Consider the following 23,902-nt stretch of genomic DNA (forward strand, 5'->3'; position numbering starts at 1 on the left):
ACTTGGTATATATGACAAAAGCAGACAAGCGAGAGCGATCAATACTCGTTCATATGCGTGCAGCAGCATGGCCAGTATTGTGCCATCTCGACCCGGGGATTTATAGGGTTAAAAGCAATTTATTGCCCATACCAGTTTTGAGTAGTTTATAGTGTTCTCTATCACTATAAGCTATATCATAGCCATAAGGCAGAGGATGTAATAAAATATTTGAGGATCGCATATAGATTATATCGAATTCCCGTTTATTTTGTACATGGAGCCCATCCGATTTTATATGCATTGTAGGTATTACTTATGCCATTTTAAGCGTCGGCTTACCTAGTACCCTTCGGACAGATATCAATATCAACATCTGTCGTTACAATAATTTGTCTTCTAAAAATTTACAAATATCATGCGTCTGAAGTGCGAAACACAAAAGTATGAATGAACTTTTGGATTCGGTGACCAAAGACCTACAATAGAATTGCTTAAATAATCAATGAGAAGTTGTTTGATTAGTAAATTGAATTCAATAGAATAAGTCATTGCGATAAGTGTACTACTTCCAATGACCTCTTGGCTTCTGGCTCACCATGGCAGCAGCAAGGTGTAATTAGTTAGAAATAGGAACAAATGGCATATAACTTTAAATATAGCCAGAGCACCCAACATCCACCACCAAAACTACATTTACTCCACCTCCCCTTCAAACAAAAAAAAAAAGAAATAAAACAAAACAAAACACACTCAAAACATTAGCTTACATATTTCGATTGGTTTGTTCGTTAACCTCGGAATGACAAACTACACATGGACACCACATAGGGAGTGTATGTGTGTTTGTGTGAATATATATATATATATGTATTCACCCAAATGGTGTATGATTCGTTGCAACAGCAGTCCATGTGCTGCAGTGCAGGGGTTAAATGTGTAAAATGTGGCAGACAACAAAATATAGCAACAACAACAAAAACAACACGAACAAGTGCAATAACACACAACAGATGACGAATCCTTCTTTGAAGAGAAACGAAAAAAGATAACAAAAAAGCAAAACAAGAGAAGAAGAAGAAATCGAAAAGGAAAAACGAAGAAGGAAAATAAAATAACTGCAGACCACAGACCCATACGCACTGCCACCAATAAGAACTTCAATTCCAGCTGATGTAAGTGGGTATTACGAATATATATGTATATATATCTATATATACGGAGCCGCCACAACAAACCCCTTTTGAGGATTTGCACAAAGAACGACATCAAAAAGAAGGCAGGCAAACCGACAGACAGACAGACAATGACGTGACACAGAATGAAAAAAATCAATAAAATGACCTTTAAGCTGATAAAAAAAATATACCAACCAACCATGTAGGGGAAGTTTTTTTAACGAAAAATATGAAATTTTCTTCAGAACAAACTTTTATAGCAGACACCCATCAGTGTTATTGTTAGTTTTGTAAAAAAACTAATGGACAGACATTTACGATACCAAAAAAAAAAACTTTTTGGAAATCATATGGTTGCATTGTTTTTTTCTAACCATTTAGACCGACAACTGCAACATATTTCATTTTTTTATTTGAATTTTTCTATACAATTTTTTCCGTTTTTTGGCACTGCCTTTCTGGAATTTACTTGAATTATTTTTAAACACACTCTACTCCGTCAAGAGGTGACTCCCAAATTATTATTGTCTCAATGCTGTTTCTTCTGTCGGTTCGTTGGTTGTTGATTCTTCGTCGTTGCCCTGCTGTATGTCTTTTTCTTGGTGGTGTTAGCATGCTGGCTGGCTGACTTTCGGCCACAGGGAGAAAGAAAAAGCGAACAGCAGAGCACAACGCGAATGTTAGCTATAATGACAACGATGACGATGATTATGGCCAAGTAAAAGCCAAACGAAGTTGAAATGGAGAAACCAACAAAAACAACATCACATTACACAGCTAAACACAGTGCGACGACGAATGACGGATATGTATGCATGTAGAAGAAACCAAACGAAGAAGAAATAATGAAACCATAACTCATAATTCATTAAAGTCAAACCAAATAGTACACTAAAATAAAAAATAAAATCCCTTGGCCAATGGATATGTCGAAATGAAAAAAGATCATGTACTTTGTTCCATGCCATGAAGCAGTTATATTATTACCAAAGACTGTTATTTTTGTTTGTTTTAAGAAAACAGTTTTCGCCGAATTTTCTTATTTTATTTTTTGTGTTGTAATGTGTTTTTCTTCTTCTTACATTACCAATGTTGTTTTATTTTCTTTGTTGCTCTTTGCAGCAGTAGTGGCAATGCCGACGATATACAGTAACTAGCATAAGTGTGACATATAAATTCATGTGGGTTCAGGCCAGGAACCGAGCAATAGTAAAAGAAACAAATGATTGGCCATAAGTTCAGATTAAAGCCCCTTTACGAATTGTTTTCATATTTTTACCATAATTAGTTCTTGCGGACCTGTTTACAACATTTTTTCATACGGAAATCCATATTTCAACGTGCTGCCATGTACTTCCCTATGCTTCCTAAAGTTCACCATGGCAATTGTGGTATCAACTTGATGTTTAAGTACTGATTGTCAATATTTAATTATTTTAATCGATGAAGTACATACTTTTCTTTTTTAAAAGGGGAATCCTGTCGCGTATCCCATGTTTGGATCTGTACATAGAATTTACATATGTTAAACACAGATACAGTTCGGGAGTGCTTTAAAAAGGTCTATGGAATTATTATACACTCGTATGATTATTCGATTTATATACTGTATTTGTTTTATCAAATAGAAAGATATGAGATAGGTACCTTCTTCGGACATGAAATAGGCAAGGTAAAAATATTACAACGTGCAAAGTTTGGATTAAATCTGACATTCCATCCGCTTGATTTGCAAATTTTCAAAATGTTGAAACTTTGTGGGGGATGTAACGGAAGGAATGGACCGGTGGGACCCATTTTCCAGCATGATCTCGGTTTGGTAACAATATTACGATGTGCAAAGTTTATATCAAATCGGACATTCCATTCGTTTGATATTGAATTAACAAATTTTGACACTTTATGGGGGAGGTTCCAGGAGGAGGATCAAGGTTTGGTAAAAGTATTATGATGTGCCAAGTTTGGATCAAATCGGACATTTCATAAAAACAAATTTTTAGAATTTTGAGACTTTGTGGGCGAGGTGCCAGAAAGAGTGGACTTATGGGTCCCATTTTCCGACATGATGTAGGTTTGGTAAAAGTGTTACGATTTGCAAAGTTTGGATCAAATCGGACATTCTATTCGTTTTACATGGAATTAACAAATTTTCAAAATGTTCACACTTTGTGGGGGAGGTAGCAGAAGGAGTGGACCGACGGGTCCCATTTTCCAGTATGATCAAGGTTTGGTAAAAGTATTACGATGTGCAAAGTTTGGATCAAATAGGATATTCCAGTCGTTTGATATTGGATGAACGTTTTGACCCTTTGTGGGGAAGGTACTAGAATAAATATGCCGATAAGCCCCACCTTCCAACAGTATACACGCTTGGTAAATATATTATGTTGTGCAAAGTTTGGCTCAAAGTCGGATAGTCCGTTGGCATAATATTACAAAATTAAATTTCAGCTAAATTTTGAACATTTTGGGTGGGAGGTAACAGAAGAAGTGGATCGATATTCACCATCTTCGAATTTGATTTATTTTTGGAAGAAATATTACAAAGTTTGGATGAAAACGGTTACACTCTTGGGCAGTTATCGTGTGCACAGACAGACGGACGGACATTTGCAGCAAAATCGACTCTAAAATGCCTGAAAGGGATTTGGTCCAAAGAAACATGGGGTCTAAAAACCAATATATTTATGACACACATTTTTGCAAGGAAATAGGTACTCCTAAATAATGATGCTATTGAAGTTTTGTTAGCAAAAATTTAAATATTTAATAGAGTAAGTCCATTTTATTATATATATATATATATTAAAAGGTGTCCGTAGGAGAAAGGCATACATCAAGAGTCAAAGCCGGTCGGCCATAAAAAATATTCAATTAGTAAGGAGATACTGTCGCGTAGTGATGTTTGGCTTCTGTATACAGTTAAATAAATCTATATTTTGGTCGCAGTGGTACTCAGGACTTTAACCGCTTCAAATAGATCTCAGGAAACATGGATTTCGCCAAGAAAAAAAGAATGTCGTTGTATTGTGTGGTAAAAATTTCAATTTCAAACTTGACGTGTTCCCAATTTCTAATTTACATTAATATGATTGCATCCCAGATGAATTCTTCCCTTCGGGGTCTTTATGCCACGGATTTAACTGTGCCATTTTTCTTAGGAAGCGGTTGGCTTTTGCATTGGTTTTGCCCGCTTTTCTTTACTGTTGGGAAGTTTATATTATATTCATATTGTTAATCATAATTTATCATCTTATTCGGCCTGAAGGCTTTGTATACATGTTATTGTTGAATAAAAATTAAATTAAAAAAGAGAGCCAGCGGTTTCAAATTCATGTTTACATTTGGTTGTCCATTCATTACAAATTTGTTATGACCTAAAGATCTCCCCATATTTTAGCTTTTTCTAAAGATTCTAACCATATTTGCCAAACGATACAGATAAAACATTTGACATAGCTTACAAGGGTCCCGCCCAGTTTCAATATATTCCAACCTTAGAGTCCTGCTGGAAAATGTACAATGCCGGTTCATGATTTCACATAGCCCTCATATGTGGGTCTAACCGATTTCAGGTACTTTGAAGCTTTACTTCATGTTGAAGGGTATACAAATTCTGTCCAGCCAAGCATTTTTTTGAGTTTTTTTTAATGGATATAGAATCAGCTGGCTGAATGCACGAAACCGCAAGCCAACATTGAAACGAAAATAATAGTGTATTGCCGACCCTTTGAGACCGATATAAGTTAATACCCAAAAATGGATGAATATTTCCATTTCCAAACTGTTTTCAATATAAAATTGATTTTGGTTTTCATTTATAACATTTAGTTCAACCAATGCAAATATTTCGAAATAACTAAAAATTTAGAATTCCAACTGAAACAGAGCACTTCTTCCAGTCGATCTATTTGAAAACAAACTCTTTGGAATAACAGCGTAAACTTTTGCCAGTCACTGTTGTACATACATCCACACACACACATACACGCATAATGTCGATTTTTATTCTTTTTTATTTCTTGTATATTAAACAGGCTGTTCCGGACAATCGGAATCACACAGCTGCGGTGCTGCCATAAGTTTCGGACATATTTTTTTTTTATTTTGATATAGTCAAGGTTGATATTAAATCGATTTGTTTTTTTTTCTTGTTCCGACACTCACAATTTGTCTTCATACAAAATTTTTGCCTTTTTCCTCAATCTCACTATAGATTCGTGTATTTTCTTTTTTTTTTGCCATATTAATCACCGCATTCTTTTGTTCTCTCACAACTCTCATCCACACTATTTCTTTCTCTCTTCGCACCACACACACACCAACTTTGTCACTCGCTCACTCAGCCATAATCCTTATTGGTTTCTATCAGTCCATTATTTTATGTTACATTATTTTTAGATTTCTTTCTTTTTCGGTGTAGATTTTTCCATTGTAGATATTTTAGCATTTTTGTGTGTGTTTTTTGCACATACCTGATTGATCGTGTGTTGTATATTCTTGTTCACCCCCAAGACTCGCCATTTCTGTATCCACTTAATTATTTTGTATTATATATTTAATATATTTTTTTAATTTCAACGTGAATAAATTCACTTGAAATTTTCTTTCACAATTTTTTTAGAACTAAATGATAAATGACGAAGACAAGTAATCGTTAGCCAAATGATATTCGGTAACTGTCATGTAGTTGATAGTTGTGATATTGTGGGTACTTGGTAGATGGGGTGTCTAATTGTAGGCAAGGCGTAAAGCGTATTAACGACAGCATTGCTGTTGAAAAATCGAGGAGTCTATACAAAATTGATCATGTCTTTCGTTTGACAACGCATCGGCGAATTTCTACAACAAACATCGGTTATTGTATTTTGATATGTCAAAAATATTTTGCCAAAACAAACAGATTGACAAGATTTTTTTACACAAATTCTTGTAGAAAATGTTAATAAAAGTATTGCCAAAAAAGCTCTTCGAAATTCGGAGATTTTTATTCATAATTTTGTTTTTTAATTTTTTGGTTCAACATTACAACAACATTTTTGACATTTATTTGTCCAACAGCTGGGCCGATGCGGCTACCTTATTAAATATACCTTGCATTTGTTGAAAGGGCAAGTTGTTTTATAGCAACTCACAATATATATACAGTCGAATTCGGTTAGGCGAAAATGCATAATTTCAGTAAATTTTTTTCTCTTGCAGAATTTTCAATTAAGGGGACTTCGGATAATCGAAACTCGTTGCGCTTAAACGAAGTTTTCAATCAATTATGAAAAACTGTGATATTAATAAATAATGAAATCAATTGAGAAAGAATTTACTTTTTCTATTGAAATTTTGTTTTTGTATAGTTGGAAAATGTGCAGATTCATTTTAGAGATTGCATTTCGTAGCGGTTACAAAAATTATATTTTTTCTCTTAAACGGTGCTTCTTCCATATATATTTGTGTTTTTTCCATTAAAAAATGTCTTTCTCTTATACGGATTTTCAATTAACCGGGTTTTCATTTAAGCGAAGTAAAGTGTTTGAAAATTCATCCGAAATATTAGTTTATAAATTTTGGTTTCAATTAACCTATTTTTTCGATAAACCGGCGTTGGCCTGTTCCCGTACTGCAAGAATCTACTACTTTTTACTACGATAACGAATCTTCCTTTATGTTATCGGAGAAAATAGTAAAATCGGAGAAAATAACAGTACGGGAACAGCCCAATAATGTATTACATATTTTGGTAACCAAACGAATATAACTAATATATATATATATATATATATACTGCGTATTATAACTATAGACGCACCCTTAATTCAATTAGTATGTTAGTTGACAAGTAAAATGGACCCATTAAGTTATTGTTCACAATAAAACGAACAAAAACACATATTATTCAACAAAAATAATTAATTTATTCTTTATGGTTTCGCCGAATTCTGCACTTTCAAAATTGCTGGTGTTGCATAACTATAGACGCACTTTTACAAAATTAGAAAAATTAATTTTTTAAAACTTAAATAAAATAAAATAACTTTTATAAATAATGGGTAGGGCCTCCCTTATTTTGAATAAGTTCAAAAATTTTATCCATCACACTGTTGATCAAAATTATTCGCAAGTCTTCATCGATTGACCGCCATGCATCGATAATCACTTCTTGGAAATAAAATAATGTTTGGTATTGGCGGTTTTCTGCATAGACACGACGAGTCAAGATTCCACACATGTTCTCGATCGGATTCTGGTCGGAAATTTTAATATTTTTCGACTTTAACCATACTAGAGTATGGCGACTTTTATGAACTGGTGCGTTGTCCTGCTAAAAAACGAGTCCTTGATTGTTGCTGCTTTCCCAAAATGGCAATAATTTGTCTTACAAGACTTGAACGTACTCCATTGAATTCATCCGACAACATGGAAATGTCAAATAAAGCATTCCGTGGCTATAAAATGCTCCCTCAGCTTGGCTACATCCAGCGCACTCTATTTTTATAAAACCTTTGCGCGACCAAAATTTAATACGGTGTTGCGGCTTTGACAAACCTAACGAAAAATTTTGAAACAAGAATAAAAATAAGTATTCATGGCTGCCTTCCCTAATCTCTGGGATTAGTCAAATCCACACCAATTCCAATTATTTGTCACTTGGCTAGAGAAGTGCAGTCAAAGAACTGATAAAAAAAACGAAGAATATGCCCTTCCTCCAATAGAGCAGGCCCAAAAATTAGAGAACATTAATTCCAGCTATGCGCAAACTCTAAGAAAATTCAGTGATATTATCCTAGACGTTGCCTCAACTAGAACGATCCCTTTTAAAATACATTAACATATTTACAGATTTCTTCAAAGATACTAATGAAGGAAACATTCAAATTGTCAATCAGCTTGTAAAAGATAAAATTGCACACCTTAAAAATCAGTAACAGACCATAGCAATACTCTGAAATCGTTTTATACTAACAAAAGGCTTGCGGAAATAATCGTAGAGAATTCGGCTTGATAAGTATTAGGTTTAGTTACGATCTATTTTATTATTAGTCAAATTTGCAATGGAATTGACAATTTATACCCACTTGTTTAACGTATTATCTAAATGTACTGTAAATTAAACATGAAGGTAGTCTAATTTGAGAAATTAATAATTTTTTAATTTCAAAATTCATCTATCAATTTCAAATTGTTTAAAAAAATCCATAAAATTTTCTGTAAATAAATATCTCAATTTTTTTTATTAACATTGCTCTTAAAAGCGGATTTACATATGACTTCGAATCATGATTAAAGGCTGAAACAGGATTTATTTTCTTAATCTGGCAGAAATCACCACGATTTATTATACAAATAAATAATCGTGCGGCAGGGCTTATTTTAAATCATGATTCTACTGAGATGCAACGCCCTTTTTTGTACGAAAAAATACAACTCTCTCACAATATACCAAAATTTTGAACTGTTTTCATATGTTGTTTGTTTTTAAATTTAACGGTTGACAAATACAAAAATGGAAGATCAAAGGTAAATAAAATTTATTTTTAGAATTTTTGTGTTTTTAGGTGTTTTTTACTTTAAAAACGATCATAGCATTGCAAAAGCATTTTCACTGTTGTAATCTTCTTTTCATTTTCAAATTGCAAACAAATAATTTGGCGCAAATTAATAATTTTGTATGTATACTACATGCAAAATTATTAATTTTGTATGTATTTAGATCATGATTAAAGGTAGGTGTAAACAATAAGGGTGTATTTCTGGATTTCATTAATCGAGTCGATTTAAAATCGTATACGTAAATGGAGTGGATTACATAAATCTAAACGCACTATTAGACTATTTTCTTTTTGGGGTTACGCGAAAGACCGTTTATATTCATAAAACGATAACATAAAACGAAATGTATTATCGTAGTAAAGAGTAATTGCTTCTTGCAGTGCAAGAACAGACCGACCAATAATGTCAACCTTCAAATTTTATAAAAAAAATGACCCGTGAATATCGGGAACAGATATATATATATATATATATATATATAAAAGATATGGCTTTTATTTACAGTTTATTTTGACACCACGAAATAGATAACCCTGGATGATTAATTTAGATAAAATCCACTATATTTCGCAACTAAATCGAAATAAGATTTAATATCTTAAAAATACGATAATCTATACGCTCGTTGACGTTTTTGAAATTAGCTGAAATTTTTCTTTTAGAAGTTTGAAAATTTGTTTTTTGTGTACGGGAACAAGCCTGTTATTAAACAAACAAGCATCCAACAGCTGACTGTCCAACACCCGGAATGTTTGGCAGGCAAACAATATTTTAGCAATATTGTCATTCAAAGCTAATTGTGGTAAAATTTAGGGAAATTCGTGTACAAATATTGTTTTTCCTTCCATATGAACATGGCATCACTCATTTATCTCTGACAATCTGAGAGCGATTAATCGATTAGCCAAATGTCAAACTACTTATCCCTATTTCATTCATCGCTATTGCTGTCATTAATCGTCGTGATTGTGTTGGATTGTCGTGAACCTAAAAATATAGTTTAATTTTAGAAATATATAGAATTTTGCAAAGTTTGTTGCGCCCACAAAATAACGGTACACTCAAACGCGAACGAAATATACGCGTACACACTTATATATCGTAAGAAAAACGGCGGAAAAACATCAGAGAACCAATGTCGTCCAAACATAATGGTCAAGGCTCAACAACACAGACCTACAAATTAGTTGTTGTAGGCGGTGGCGGGGTGGGCAAATCTGCAATTACAATACAATTCATACAGGTGAGGAGGACTGGAAGGGGACTTGGTGATGAAAATATATTATATATGGTATTATTCGGAAGTGAAGAACCATGATCACAATGTATCTATATATGGACATCTGTGTGTGTGTGTGCTCGATGAATGACAATAGTGTGAAACCAATAAACTTAAATTTATTTATTAATTTCATATTTAAAAAGTTGAAGCAGAAACAACAACAGCAACAACAAACAAGCGCAACAAGGCGTGTTTTGTCATAAGCAAATAGTGTGTGATAATGATGACGACGACTACCATGATGATGATAATGGTGGTGGCAATGATGATGATGTTAGTAGTTATGGTACATGACCAAATGAGTGACTGGCTGACTGACTGACTGATTGTTTGCTATTGTTACTGTATACAATAGAAATTAGACTTCAGTCATCTGTTGCGCATTATGAAAACGAAGAAGATGAGGGAAACACTTAAGAGGTACAACACCCAAAAGTAAACATACGTTTTAAAACAAATTCAAGATAAAACAAGATGAATTTGTGATAACATTCCCAACAGACCCACATAACCAGCATTTTCATTTAATAATTCAATTTATGTGTGTGTGTGCGCTACACTTCTTGAAAACCAAACAAGTGAATTCCATCTATAGATAGATTCTGCAATAACAAAAAAAAAAAAGAAAAAAGTTGAATAAAAACCACACCTACACAGCGGATGCAATCATCAAAGTGTTCTGGTTGAAAGCAGTACGTAGGGTATGTTTCTACATACCGATACATTTTGGTCTGCATGTCGTATGTATGTGCCGAGATGTATATTGAAGTCAATGTCCCACATAGAATGCTATGTGTCATATTGGACTAAAATATTAAATATGACAATCTTGTGCCTGAAACGGAAGCGAAATTATGATAAAGGTGTCCAAATCCTGTTAAAAACATAGCATAAATCAGCTCAAATGATGTTTGTGCTCGCGCCTTTTTACTCAATGAGATGAGTAAAGGCTCAAGTCATTTTTAAGGCCCAGTCGAAAAAGTTTAGTAAAACGAGCATATTTTTCTGAAGAATTTTCCAGAGGTAGTTATTATTTTACCCTAATTATGGGGATATATATATATATATATCTAACTTCTAAACTATCCTCGACTGGGCATTAAAAATGACTTGAGCCTTTACTCATATAGGTGGACGTACCCGGAACCGGATATAAACGGTTCTACGGATCCGGTTAATATAAAATGGGTATAATTTTATAGCTTATAAAAATACCTCTCCATCTTTTGATCCACAACAGATACAGCCGCATATTGCACCATTTTGGAAATTTCAAATTGTGGCCTATCATTTGAGTCGGGATGTGAGAGGGGCCATAATGGACCCATTTCTATTAAGGAGTTTAAAAAAAAAAAAATCGGGGTCCAAAAAGCCAGTTTTTTGACTGTATCTTCAACACGGTTTGAGATCATACCATCATGGTATTTATATAAGTTTTGAAGTGATATTAACCGTTATACTTTATATTAACCGGATCCCGGTACCCGAATTTCCGGGTCAAATAACCGGGTAACCGGGTACGTCCTCCAAGAAAAAAAATTAATTAGGGTAAAAAAACCTACCTCTGGAAAAATTTTCAAAAAAAATCTGATCGTTTTTACTAAACTACAGTTAAGGCAATTTTGACCTATGTCTAGTTTAGGGCAACCTCCCGAATCGTTTTGAAATTATTACCACATGTAATCTTTGGGGTCCTGATGACAACGGTATAGTTTTTTTCTTGCGGAAATCGGTATTTCCAGAGATATGTGCCTCCAAAGTTACGTTTGAACCCTTTTTTTCTCATGTTTTTTATACCTACACAACTGTGTTGTCAGGGTATTATAGCTTTGTGCAGCCCCAAGAGTTTGTAACGTCGCGTCCTAGACCTACCTTTAAGTATACCGATCGTCATATCTCGACTAGCTTAGTTGATCTAGACACGTGTGTCCGTCTGTGCATTATAATTTGTAAAAACGATACAGGCAACAGTCATGGGCCAATCTTAACGAAATTTTGCATGTAGGACGGGTTCTGGCTAATGAAGACCCCTATTGTTTTTTGGTAAAGATCGGTTAATGTTTAGGGGATGAAATGGGCCAAATACTGAATTTTTGTCTGTTTTTTGGTCGCTCCAGAGGCCGCAATTATGGCCCGAACATCGCGAAATTTTACATGGAGAAGGTGATCGGGCCAAAGAATAAACATGCCTGTTTTGATAAAGTCTGTCATTACTTAATTAATTTTTTGTTTTTTGTTTTCGCGTCAATAGGCCACAATTATAAGCCAAGAATCACAGCACAACCCACGGTGAAGGAAATCTAGTCATGTAATTAGGAGGGCTGTACTGAATATTAGTAATATTCGGAAAATATGTCAGTGTAAGGAAGAGGTGCTGTTGACCTCTAATCGGGCAAGAGGATGTAATTTTGCCTGTGGCCAAAAATTGACTTTAGACTTTTGCCTTTGACTAAAGAGTCAATTTTTCGATTTTGTCAAATCGACTAAAAATTTAATTTTTTTATAACTGCTGTCAACATCAAGTTCTGCAATGTGTAATTTTTAGGCAATTTTGGCCTTGGTATAATAAACCATTTATTTATAAAGAAAATCGAAAGTCGGCTTTGTGATTTCCTCAAAGATTAAAAATCAATAGCAAAAAGTCTATATAAGGGCTCCAGTGAAATTTCGAAAGTCGATATAGGAAATTATCAAGTTGTAATCAAGATTTCAACCACTTCAGGGCAGAAACTTTAGTGAAGCATGCATATATCCATAACGAGTCAGATATCAAAGTGAACCAACTAACTAAGCGACTATATATCACCTGTCCTCATATTCGATGCTGTAAATGTCGATATCCCTTGTAGAGACGACTGGAACCGTAGTAACTCTCCTCTGGACGGTCTGGCTTTTTGCACAGAAGGTTCGAAGATGGAAAAAGTCACTAAGTCTTGAGTACACTTACAAGATGGATAGCAACTGCAGTGTATTCCAGGCTGAAATCATTCTCGAACCGGTGACTACCTTTGTGGATATTCAAGTGTTTTTTAAAGCGTTAGAACGAGAGAACAAGCTTATTAACGCATATAAGCAAGGGCTGCATGCATGAGTACCACTTCTCTACAGCCATCTACATCTGTATTTCCTTGGGTGGACCCATATATACACAGTAGTATCTGTGTACGACGGCCAAGGGATTGGACGCTATATGCCTACATTGGACGCTATATGCCTACAGTCGTTGTAAGCGATACCTAACAAATGGGCAACATTTTTTGCGGGTATTTATGTAAAATAATTATGTCGAAAAAAACTATATCGTTACATACTATTTTGACTGCATAATATTTTCAAAATTATCGTTGTATAAAAGGTTCGGCTCAGTTCGGCAGGCTCTGAATGCTGCCGCTTATTTAATATTTGATTATCTAATTTTCATATGTTTTGCTTTCAATATCAGCTGATAATTGGGAAAAAAAGATAATCTAAATAGGCGAGTTATAATGTCCAAAATCATTTGCATTTACTGTGCAGTCTTTTCTGGATGTTTGTTTTGCCGAAACAACACTTAACGACAACATGAAATGTGTATATAAAATCTGGTTTTTGAGAACAAACAAATAATTAACTTGTCTCTCCAAATGATAGTCTAACAAATTGTGATAGACTTGTTCGAGATTATCTATAGACAATTTATTTTATCTTAATATCAAAAAAGTTGTTCTTATTCTAGACAAAATTGTTATGTTTGAAACAATTTTTTTGATTTGTTTTTATTAAAAATTAGAATTGTTTATTTTTATTCCGTGTTGTTGTACTTTCTTCTTTTTCTTTTTGTATAATTTATTTTTGATCGTTTACGTCATTTCTGCTTATATTTTCTTAACGTACGATTGTTTGTATGTATGTAATATATACAAACATCCATGAAGACGACTGACTATATCGAATCCATACAATGCCAAACAACAGAAAAGCCGTCTATATTCATATGTTTTTAGTATTTATGTTTATATTGTTTTGTTTTGTTTGATTTTGATCGCCTAGCATCATCCCACCACACAGCACATCTCCATTGAGATTCATCAGCATTCAATTAAAGAATATAAAACATGACGTATGTTAACAAAATGGATTTGTTTTGGTTTTTTACTAGGTTTTTTTTTGTATTTTTGGAAAATTCTTTATTTTTTTATTTTTTGTGATAATTTAATTTTTGATCTAGAATTTTTTTATGATTTCAAAATGTTAATCTTTTTCTTTGACAAGCAGAGACTACTGCTAAAGATGGAATGATACATGCTTCAACAACGTATTGCACTTATTAAAAGTCAATGCAAACATGATGGACATCCTTAGTTCGCAGTTTGCAAAATAAAATCATTTTTGGGTCACCGGGAAGAACTTTGAGCCGATGGGGGACATGTTAGTGATGTGAGGAATGCTTGTAGCTCAAAGTTTTTTAGATTGTTCATTCCACTCCCATTTTGCTTAAAGAATTGGATCTGAAGGCTTATATTATTCAGTTAAATCTGAACTCATTTATATCGTCGTATCTTAGGTCCTTGAAGTGCATAAAAATATAAAAATGATACGGATTTCTATCGAGAACAACGGTGGGCAAAATTTCTCTTAAACATTTTTTTTAAGAGAAAATAAAACCAAGAATTATTCTGTGGAATTTAATTGATTAATTTTTTAAAAACATAAATAACATGCAAGGAAGTTTGCAAAATAAATTCATTAAAAAATTGCGGAAAAATTTGTCATTAATGTTTACTTTTGTTTTAACATCAAAAATGTTATGAGAACACATTAACGCTGGTGTGCAAATCTGCCCAACTTTGATCGAGAAATCATTTTCATTGATGATTTCATTAATGATTTATTATGGTCGGATTTTCATGGTGTTGATTTTGTCAAAGTTTACTTCCAACAGACGGCACTACGTGCTACACATAACTGAAAAGAAAAAGGGAGAGTGGAAGATTTATTCACTATAGCAGACCCAAGACTCACGATTGGCCTTCTTGATTTCTTGTATTCTATTGAAGTTTTCTCTATAAACGTCCCAATCTGTACTGAGTTTTGTCTTACTAGCTCTATCGTATACTTTCCTAGCAGCCTTTCTCTATGATGCAAGGTTTTGTGAGCACCATACTGGCTGAGTTCTTTTCCCAGGGTATGTTAAAGGAAGAGCCTTATAGCTCTTCAAAAGAGTGACCGTGACATTCTTCACAGATTCCTCAACATCCTAAACCGTTTTGAGATCTTTATGACGCCGGATTGAGGATGCTGTTTTGTTTTGAATTTGTCCCAGGTTGTCTTCTGAGGATTCCTATAAGGCTTCTGTTTATCTGTGGAGATAGGAATCTGGAAAAATATCAGTCCGAAAAGGAGCATTTCACAAATACTTCCCAGTTCATAACCCAAGAGTCGTCCATATTCTCCACATCCTCATCTGAAGGCCGTCGTTCTGTTTTTCCACTAAGGTTACCACAGAGGTTACCATTCCGCTTAGTATCTCGTGGACCGCTACGACTTACAGTCTGCTACCTTCCCAAAGAGGGTCGCAGCTGTTAATTGTCGTCTTAAGGAAGTCCGCAGACTCCTTAGTTTGATTTGGCCAAACCGTAGGGTCCGTCGATGAACTTCGTCGGATTAGCTGTCGACTAGCAACCATTTATCTTCACTGATAATCCCATCAGGGTCAGCCGGATAAATGATTGATAATCGCAGATCATCCAGTACATCCTGTTGAGCAGCAGAATCGCTAGACGTCTGCGTGGGTCTCTTAGTAGCAGGTTGTTGTTCCCCCGAGGACCTCTGGGCTGTGATCGAGATTTGGCTCCCGGGGTCGCAATACCCGGACTCTCCGTCGGACTGACTTCGACAGTCCCTTACCCTCCGTCTTCGTGGATGCTGGTGTCTGGTTACGTTTACGGGCTTTTGTGGCTACCCAAAAAAGTAGAAGTGGAAGAAAGTGGTAGGAAGATTTTCTACCTAACGATAATTCAGAATGTGTATCGTTTTATGGGGGCAATCCTTAAACGATTTTCTACCTAACTATAATCCAAATTACTAAATTACAGCCAATTTTGTTTGAACTACCCTAGTCAACCAGTATTGGTATTTCTTGGTAGGGACATTTTCCAACCTAAAGGAACCCGAGAGACTAAATTACAATTTGCTTGAAAAATGGTCCCAATCTCACAATAATATCGGAATTTGGGAGGTACTTTCCAGGCAAACAGAAAGAAAAAATGAAAAATTACTTATGGTAAATCCTCCACATGCCATAATTTATGTACTGGAAAATCCTTCAGAATCCTTTGGCTCCATATGTTGACATAAAATTGCTATATCGTCTATAATAAAAAGGTCTTTCTAAACTTTTAATTTGTGCCTAGATTTTTGTATATTTATGGTATTTTTTAAATATTGTTGAAATATATTTTTATTGATTTGTTTTTTTTTTTATAGAGTTGCTTCGTTACCGATTATGATCCCACAATTGAAGATTCATACACCAAACAATGTGTCATTGACGATGTACCAGCCAAGCTAGACAGTAAGTTTTGAATCAGTTCAAATAATAATTCAAATAATCTATTTTTAAAATGTTCTTATTTGTTCATGTTTTAGTCCTCGATACTGCCGGTCAAGAAGAATTTAGCGCTATGCGTGAACAATATATGCGTTCGGGGGAAGGTTTTCTGCTAGTCTTTGCACTCAACGATCATTCCAGTTTCGATGAAATACCCAAATTCCAAAAACAAATTTTACGCGTCAAGGATCGCGATGAGTTCCCCATGTTGATGGTGGGCAATAAGTGTGATTTGGAACATCAGCGTCAGGTATCACTGGAAGAGGCACAAAATATTAGTCGTAATCTGATGATACCCTATATTGAGTGTAGTGCCAAATTGAGGGTGAATGTCGATCAGGCATTTCATGAATTAGTTCGACTCGTGAGAAAATTCCAAATGGCCGAGAGACCGTTAATAGAGGAGCAACGTTATAAAAAGAAGAAGAGCAGATGTTGTGTATTATAAAAAAAAACAATGAACAGCAGTCTCACAGTCACTGTAACATATCTACGACATAACTAAATGAAGAGGATATGACGATGGAATTAAGAAACCAACACCAAATTAAAAGAAAAATGAAAAACTGCCAGTGTTTTGAGTGAAACTATTTTGGATATTAGAAAAGGAAAACTAAAAACAAAAAACATGAATTATAATCGAATCTATACTCAAAGTAAAAACCATTATAACCAACGATTGTTTTCTAAACAAATTTAGAAACAAACAATTTTATACTACGTAAATGTTTAACGTTCAAATCAAATCAAACACAAAACAACTAAAAGCTGAAATTTATTAATTTATTATTATTTTTTAATTAGTATTGTATAACGGCTATATTAACAGATAGAAATGTGTGGCTTGAGAAAGTTAAAAAACACAAGGAAGACATGTTTGAACTAATTTAAATTCTTTTTGTAAACAATTTTTATTAAATCATATTTTTTTTTTATTATTGCAACTAATATTTGTAATGTACAGTGAGTGAAAAAATATGTCATTTATTTTTGTGTTAAGTATCTCACCTGAATCTGTTCCATTTAAAATATTTTGCTCAATGCTGCATTCATTTATTCTCTTAGTTGTGAAAGTAGCAAACAGACTATGTCCATGTTTTTTTTTACTTTTTTGTTTTATTAAAAATTAAAATTTAATTATTTTTGAAATCTCTTTTTTTACGTTTTATACCTTGTGTTTTTTTTATTTCTCAAAAGATTGGCTTGTGTAATTGTTTTGCTTAATATAGAAAACCAAAAAGAAAAAAAAACAAAAAACCGTATATATGTATATACATTTCTTATTATAAAAAAACAAAACTGTATTAACAAAAGTGCCTCGATATATAGCACGAAATGAAATTATGCACAAAACCAGAAACAATAATTAATTAATGAATTAATTAAAAAAACAAACATCATATTTTTATCCAATAATTTTTTTATTACAAATAATAATAATTTATATAAAATATTATATATATATGTAACATTTAATGTGTATTAGCATAAATTTTTATTTTTTTTGTTTTTTTTTTAAGCCAAGAATCATCAATTGCCAAAATATTTGGAATATATAAAAAAGAAACAACAACAACAACTTACAATTTTATTATCGACTATACAAGTATTTAATTTGTTTAGCATTACAAATTGTTATTACATCTATATATGTATGTATTTTTGTGCATAAACATGATGAATATTTACATATGACAAAACATTTTCCATATTGCCGCCGAACATGTGAAATTCAATATTTTTTGTTATTGTATTCGATTTGGGATATTAAGAGAAAATAAATAAATTTAACTAATAAAGTGTAATAACATAAATAACAAACCTTAAGCTGCATAGCTGTTTTCCTTTTTTTTATAATGAACATATTTTTTCATGCCAGGTCATGCCACCTCATATAGACGTATTTTGGAGTATTTGGTGTGTGAATTAAATTTATTCGTTTCGTTTGTAATACCTCGAACTAGTCACCGGAGACCCCACCACATCAGTCCGTCCTTCTGTTGAAATCACTATATAGCTTGCAATATTTAAAATAGAGTTTCGAAATTTTGCACGTACATTTTTACTACGTCTAGGATATTTGATACTGAAAATGTGATATATCGGTCCACGTTTTGGTAGAGCCCACATATAATGGAACTTATATTCGGTATTTTGGGTATTTTTAGCACGTTTTTAAACCGAATTTGATACATTGAGTTCCCATTGCGTAGACAACCAAAAACAATAGGTCCACTTTTCAAAATAACTCCCATATAACCCTACCCCCTATTATTCGGTATTTTCGGAGAGTTTGGGCATGTTTTTCAATCACATTAGCTATCATTTATTGTTTGGAATTCTAATTGGGTGGGAAATTATTCTATCAAAAATTCTCAATGTTGGTTTGGAGTTTGGGTATGTTTTTCAGTCAAATTGGCTATAATTTAGTATTTTGAATTCTAATTGAGTAGCAAATTCTGCTACCAAAAATTATCAATATTGGTCCACTTTTTATGATTATGGATATCTGTCTACTTTTTAGGATAGCCCCCAATATACGTTACCCCTATTATTCGGTATTTTGGGGATTTGGGTCGCGTTTTTAACCGAATTGGCTCTAATTTGGTTCCTATTGGATGCCAAATCTTTCTACCAAAAATTTACCATGGCATAACCCGCTATTTATTTAAATTTCCATCTCAAGGTGATAGGGATTAAAAAATTCGGCCCGGCCGATATTAAAGTCTTCTTAACTTTTTCTAACTAATGTTGTGTGTCAGTGTATTTTTCCGGTCCCATAAAAAAGGTTATTGAATCCACTTTGAAGACACCATTCCACACGGTATATCGTCGACAGCCAATTAAAGAAATTGGTCATCACACGGCTCGGCCAATAATTGCCACACTTCGGTCATGGGGAACCCCTGGCAGATATCTGGGACCTTTGTTTCTAATTTACATCCTTAACAGTTTGTTTCAGTATAAGTGACTGAGTGGGATTTTTCATTGTTCATTGTCGATCAATAGGGGACCATAACTTCTTCACAGCCATAAGTTGTGTTGGAGGCTTAATCCTCAGAGTTACAGACGCCGTTGAAGTCGACACTGCTGTCGTGAGTACTTCCTGCTGCGGGTACGGCCTCTTAGGTGGTTATTGCTATATCCCTGTTTCTGGATTTTGGGAGAGAAACAATTGGTTGATTTGTTTTGGTGTGTTGGGTTTAATGTTTGGATAAGGGTTTGCCTCACAATCGCCTTACGGGCTCTCCTTCTAGACGACCTCGACAAATCTTTGTCTTTCTTCGCACTGGTAGATGCTACCAAAGATCGAGCGTCATTAAGGGTCTCTCTGAAAGGTCCTGATGGATTAAAGATTACTGAACTCAATTTCGCAGTTATGTGCATGTGATTAACCCTTATTTTTACATTTGATGCTTTAAAAGGGGTTCAGTCCCAGTTGCCTTCCTTGAGATTTTTTTACGAGTTAGGTTTGATGCCTGGAGAGGGTTTGAGTCACAGTCGCCATTCTAAAAACCTTTTTACGGCATATCCTTCTGAACAACTTAGACACTTCCTTACATTCCTTCGCACAGCCTCATTTTCCAAATCATTCAAATGGAAATTTGGCGCCCAATTTGCTTAAAATCGAACAAAAAATATATAAACCTATATCGAAATCGATTTGAACGAAAGTTAATACACATTATGGTAGGTTCAATTAGGTACATTGTGCAAAAGTGTATTGCAAACGAAAAAACTTTGTATATTCGGTGCATCATTTAAATGAAATCGGCTTGAAATATATGTGGGGGTAATATGTAAATCTTAACCGACTTCGATAAAACTTTATACACGTCATTCTAGGCCTAATGCAGTATATTATCCTAAATTTCGTGTAAGTCGAAAGAACCTAACACTGGAGCCATATGCAAATCTCAAGCGATTTGAATAAAACTTAACACACGTAATTCTGGACTCAATTCGGTAAGATAGGTAAAATGTCGTGTAAATCGAATACAAGTAGGGTTTTTGGTGTGTGATTTATAGAAAATCGGACGAAACTATATATGGGAGCTATATGCATATCTGAAGTGATTTCAACAAAACTTTTCATACTTGATTCTACACTCAATTCGTCTCAATCAGACAAAGGTGATAAGTTTGGTGCAGCATTTACAGAAAATCGGACGAACCTACATATGGGAACTATATCAAAATCTGACCCGATTTCAATAGAACTTGACATACCTTTGTTCGTACCCAATTCGGTACGCCATGTGAGAAATTTGGCGCCCAATGATTATTTTGGTATTTTCACGGTTCAAGGTGTATTTTCCAACCGAAGATGGTTTAATTTGGCATTACTAGTTCATAATGTTTTTTTTTTGCAGGAAATATCCCTCTTACAAAGGTCGTTCCCATTTACGGAATATAGTAGGACCTAGTCCAATATTTCGAACTAAATGCACCCATTTTTATAAACAAATTAAAAAGTAAATTAATAAATTGAGTTCATTACTGTTTTCTTACTTACTTAGCTGGCTTCTGACAGAACCTTCGTTCCATAAGCCAAGCTTAAAAAAGATTTCCAAGCCCGTCGGTTTTTGCGCAGTTTTTCCAATTTGAAAACCATGTTCACCAATGTTGACTTCCACTTGATCTTTCCATCTAATTCGTGGCCTTCCCCTTTTGCGTGAACCATCAGCTGGTTCGCTTTTATATGCCTTTTGAGCTGGGACATCTTCATCCATTCTCACAACATGACCTAGCCAACGTCTAACAATGTCGATGTCGGAGAATAGACTCATGGTTCATTCGACGGCCATATTCAGCTTCAACACAGATCGGCCAATAGATCTTTTTGAGAATATATCTCTGCCTCATCTGCTTGCGTAAGTACCCATGCTTCAGATCCATCTAACAGCACGGGTAATATCAGTATCTTGTAAAGTGTGATTTTGGTCTGGCGGCAGGTGGCCAGGCGATATAAAATCTTTATCTACCTTGAAGCTGTAGTTCCCAAGTTCCACAGTTAGTCCGAGTCTACTGGACGTCTTCGCGTTGATACCATCAGCTTGGTCTTCTCGCCGTTTACTGCCAAGACCACTTTGGCAGGATCCTTCTCAATTGGTTCAAAGGTGGCTGTTACTGCTCTCAACTTTCGACCCATTATGTCGATGTCATCGATGTAGACAAGTAACATGTGTTGTTTGGTGTACAGAGTGCCTCTCGTATGACATTTTCCAGCAGGATCTTAAAAAAGTCACACGACAAACTGTCACCTCATTCGGTATCTTGTGCCTGTTAAAGTTATTCAGCATAGCCGAATTAATTTTGCAGAAATGCCAAACGTAGACATGACTTTAAACACCTCTGAACGGATCTTGTGCCAGTTAAAGTTATTCAGCATAGCCGAATTAATTTTGCAGAAATGCCAAACGTAGACATGACTTTAAACACCTCTGAACGGATAGGGCTGTCGAATGCATTGGTATGATCCAATAATGTCATGGACCATTGTCTTCAGTCGCTCACACAGCACGCTGGATATCACTTTATATGCGATGGGAAGGAGACTTATTCCTCTATAGTTGGCACATATCGTCTTGTCTCCTTTTTTTGCACGGGACACAGGATGTTGAGGTTCCCATCATTAGGCATGCATTCCTCTAGCCAAATTGTACGCATCAGCTGGTGCATGTTACTGACCAGCATCTGACCATCAGTCTTAAATAGTTCGCCTGGTAAGCCATGCTTTATTATTCTTCAGCCGATTTATTAATGCTATTCTGACCTCATCTTGGCTAGGTGGTATACACTCTATACTGTCATCTATTATTGGTTTTGGGGTATCCTCTTCACCGCTACTATTTTATACCAGAAGTTTTTTCAAAATACACCTTCCAGATTCTCAGCATGCTGTCTGTATCTGTCGCCAGGTTTTCTTCTTCATCTCTAAAGGAAGATGTGCCTGCACCAAAGTCTTCGGTTTGGTGTTTTACTCGTTGGTAAAATTTCCGAACTTCGTTTTGATTCCTGTACATCTCCATTTTTTCCCGCTCACGTTTTTTCTGGTCTTTCTTCTGAAAATACATTTCTCCTCTCTCCCTTTCTCCCGATAATTCCTGTTTCCAATCACGGAAAATTCCGCAAAATCTAAAGATTGGTTAACAAAAAAATATACATATGTATGTGCATACACACATTAATATGGTATCCACTTCTTTCCCTATAAACATTGGAAATTAATTAAAGGATACCATAAAAGTGTGCTACCATATACGCACGCAATTTATTTGGATTTTACATAGCAGATCGAAGTTGATTCGTCCGGCATCTCTCAAAGTATAAAAACGCGAAGCAACCAAAGGACATCATAACAGAAGTCAACATGAATTCAGTACGTCAAGCTATCTTACCAACTGCAGCTGTCCTTTTGCTTTTATTGGCGGCAACCTGTGTCCAGTGCCAGCTAACATTTTCACCCGACTGGGGTAAACGATCTGGACCGTTGAGCGCATCGTTTTTCGATAATCAACCGGGTAATTGCAAAACACCAAATGAAATGCTTTTGGATATCTTTAAATTTGTTCAGGTTAGTTGATGACGATTATAATAATTTATATTCTATATAAATATTTCTAATTGTTGTTATTATCTATTTGCAGAATCAAGCCCAACTGTTTTTGGATTGTAAACATCGTGAATAATTATAGAATCTGGATGAATATCAAAACGAAATCTTCAATTTAATGAAATTATTTTACTTACTTATACATAAATAGATAATGATATATACATAATCCAATATATGTGTGCCAAACATTAATGCAATGTATGTTCTTGTTCTAAAACTTAAAAAAAATGTATTATATAATGAAAAAAAATCAAATAAAAGGATAGTCGGCTAATATTCAAAATATACATACACAAATTTATTTGAATTATTTATGTGAAGAATATATTCTTATAGAGTTCCTGATGGTTTTCTCATAGAAAACCAGAAGTTCTTCCTAGAGAAGATCAAAAGACCACGAGTTCTTCTTTGGGAAGATTACTAGCCACAGATTACTACCCACAAGGACTTCTATAAGGATACCATATGGAGACCCTATGGTTCTATTTTATTTCTATTTTTTTCTATTTATTTCAGTCTATGGAAGTATAAATCCTTACAGACTAGATTATTATGAGATAAAGTGTAAATCTAATAATTCTTTAAATTATCTTAAGTATAAGTAAAATCCAAACTTAATTCTATATTTATTAAATTGAATTGGTTAAGCATTTTGGGCATAGTTACTATTATGTGTTTTTACATGAAAATATTCAACAAATCTAAGGGGT

General features: G+C 34.3%; 3 protein-coding genes across 3 annotated transcripts in view; 2 read left to right on the forward strand and 1 right to left on the reverse strand.

The window, feature by feature from the left end:
* LOC133323912 (myophilin) overlaps positions 1-23,902 on the reverse strand; it is a 126,702-nt gene that overhangs the window by 50,841 nt on the left and 51,959 nt on the right. The window lies entirely within an intron of this gene.
* LOC133323903 (ras-like protein 2) lies at positions 9,821-17,021 on the forward strand. Its single transcript, XM_061532806.1, has 3 exons — positions 9,821-9,945; positions 16,450-16,537; positions 16,612-17,021. The coding sequence occupies exons 1-3, from the start codon at positions 9,838-9,840 to the stop codon at positions 17,019-17,021; spliced, it is 606 nt and encodes a 201-aa protein (XP_061388790.1). The 5' UTR covers positions 9,821-9,837.
* On the forward strand, positions 22,944-23,265 carry LOC133323913 (adipokinetic hormone). The gene is made up of 2 exons (XM_061532818.1): positions 22,944-23,150; positions 23,224-23,265. The coding sequence occupies exons 1-2, from the start codon at positions 22,947-22,949 to the stop codon at positions 23,263-23,265; spliced, it is 246 nt and encodes an 81-aa protein (XP_061388802.1). The 5' UTR covers positions 22,944-22,946.

The sequence above is a fragment of the Musca vetustissima genome, unplaced genomic scaffold (genome assembly GCF_032173495.1).
Source record: "Musca vetustissima isolate MV318-11 ecotype Yass unplaced genomic scaffold, APGP_CSIRO_Mvet_v1 utg24669, whole genome shotgun sequence".
Classification (NCBI taxonomy): Eukaryota; Metazoa; Arthropoda; class Insecta; order Diptera; family Muscidae; genus Musca; species Musca vetustissima.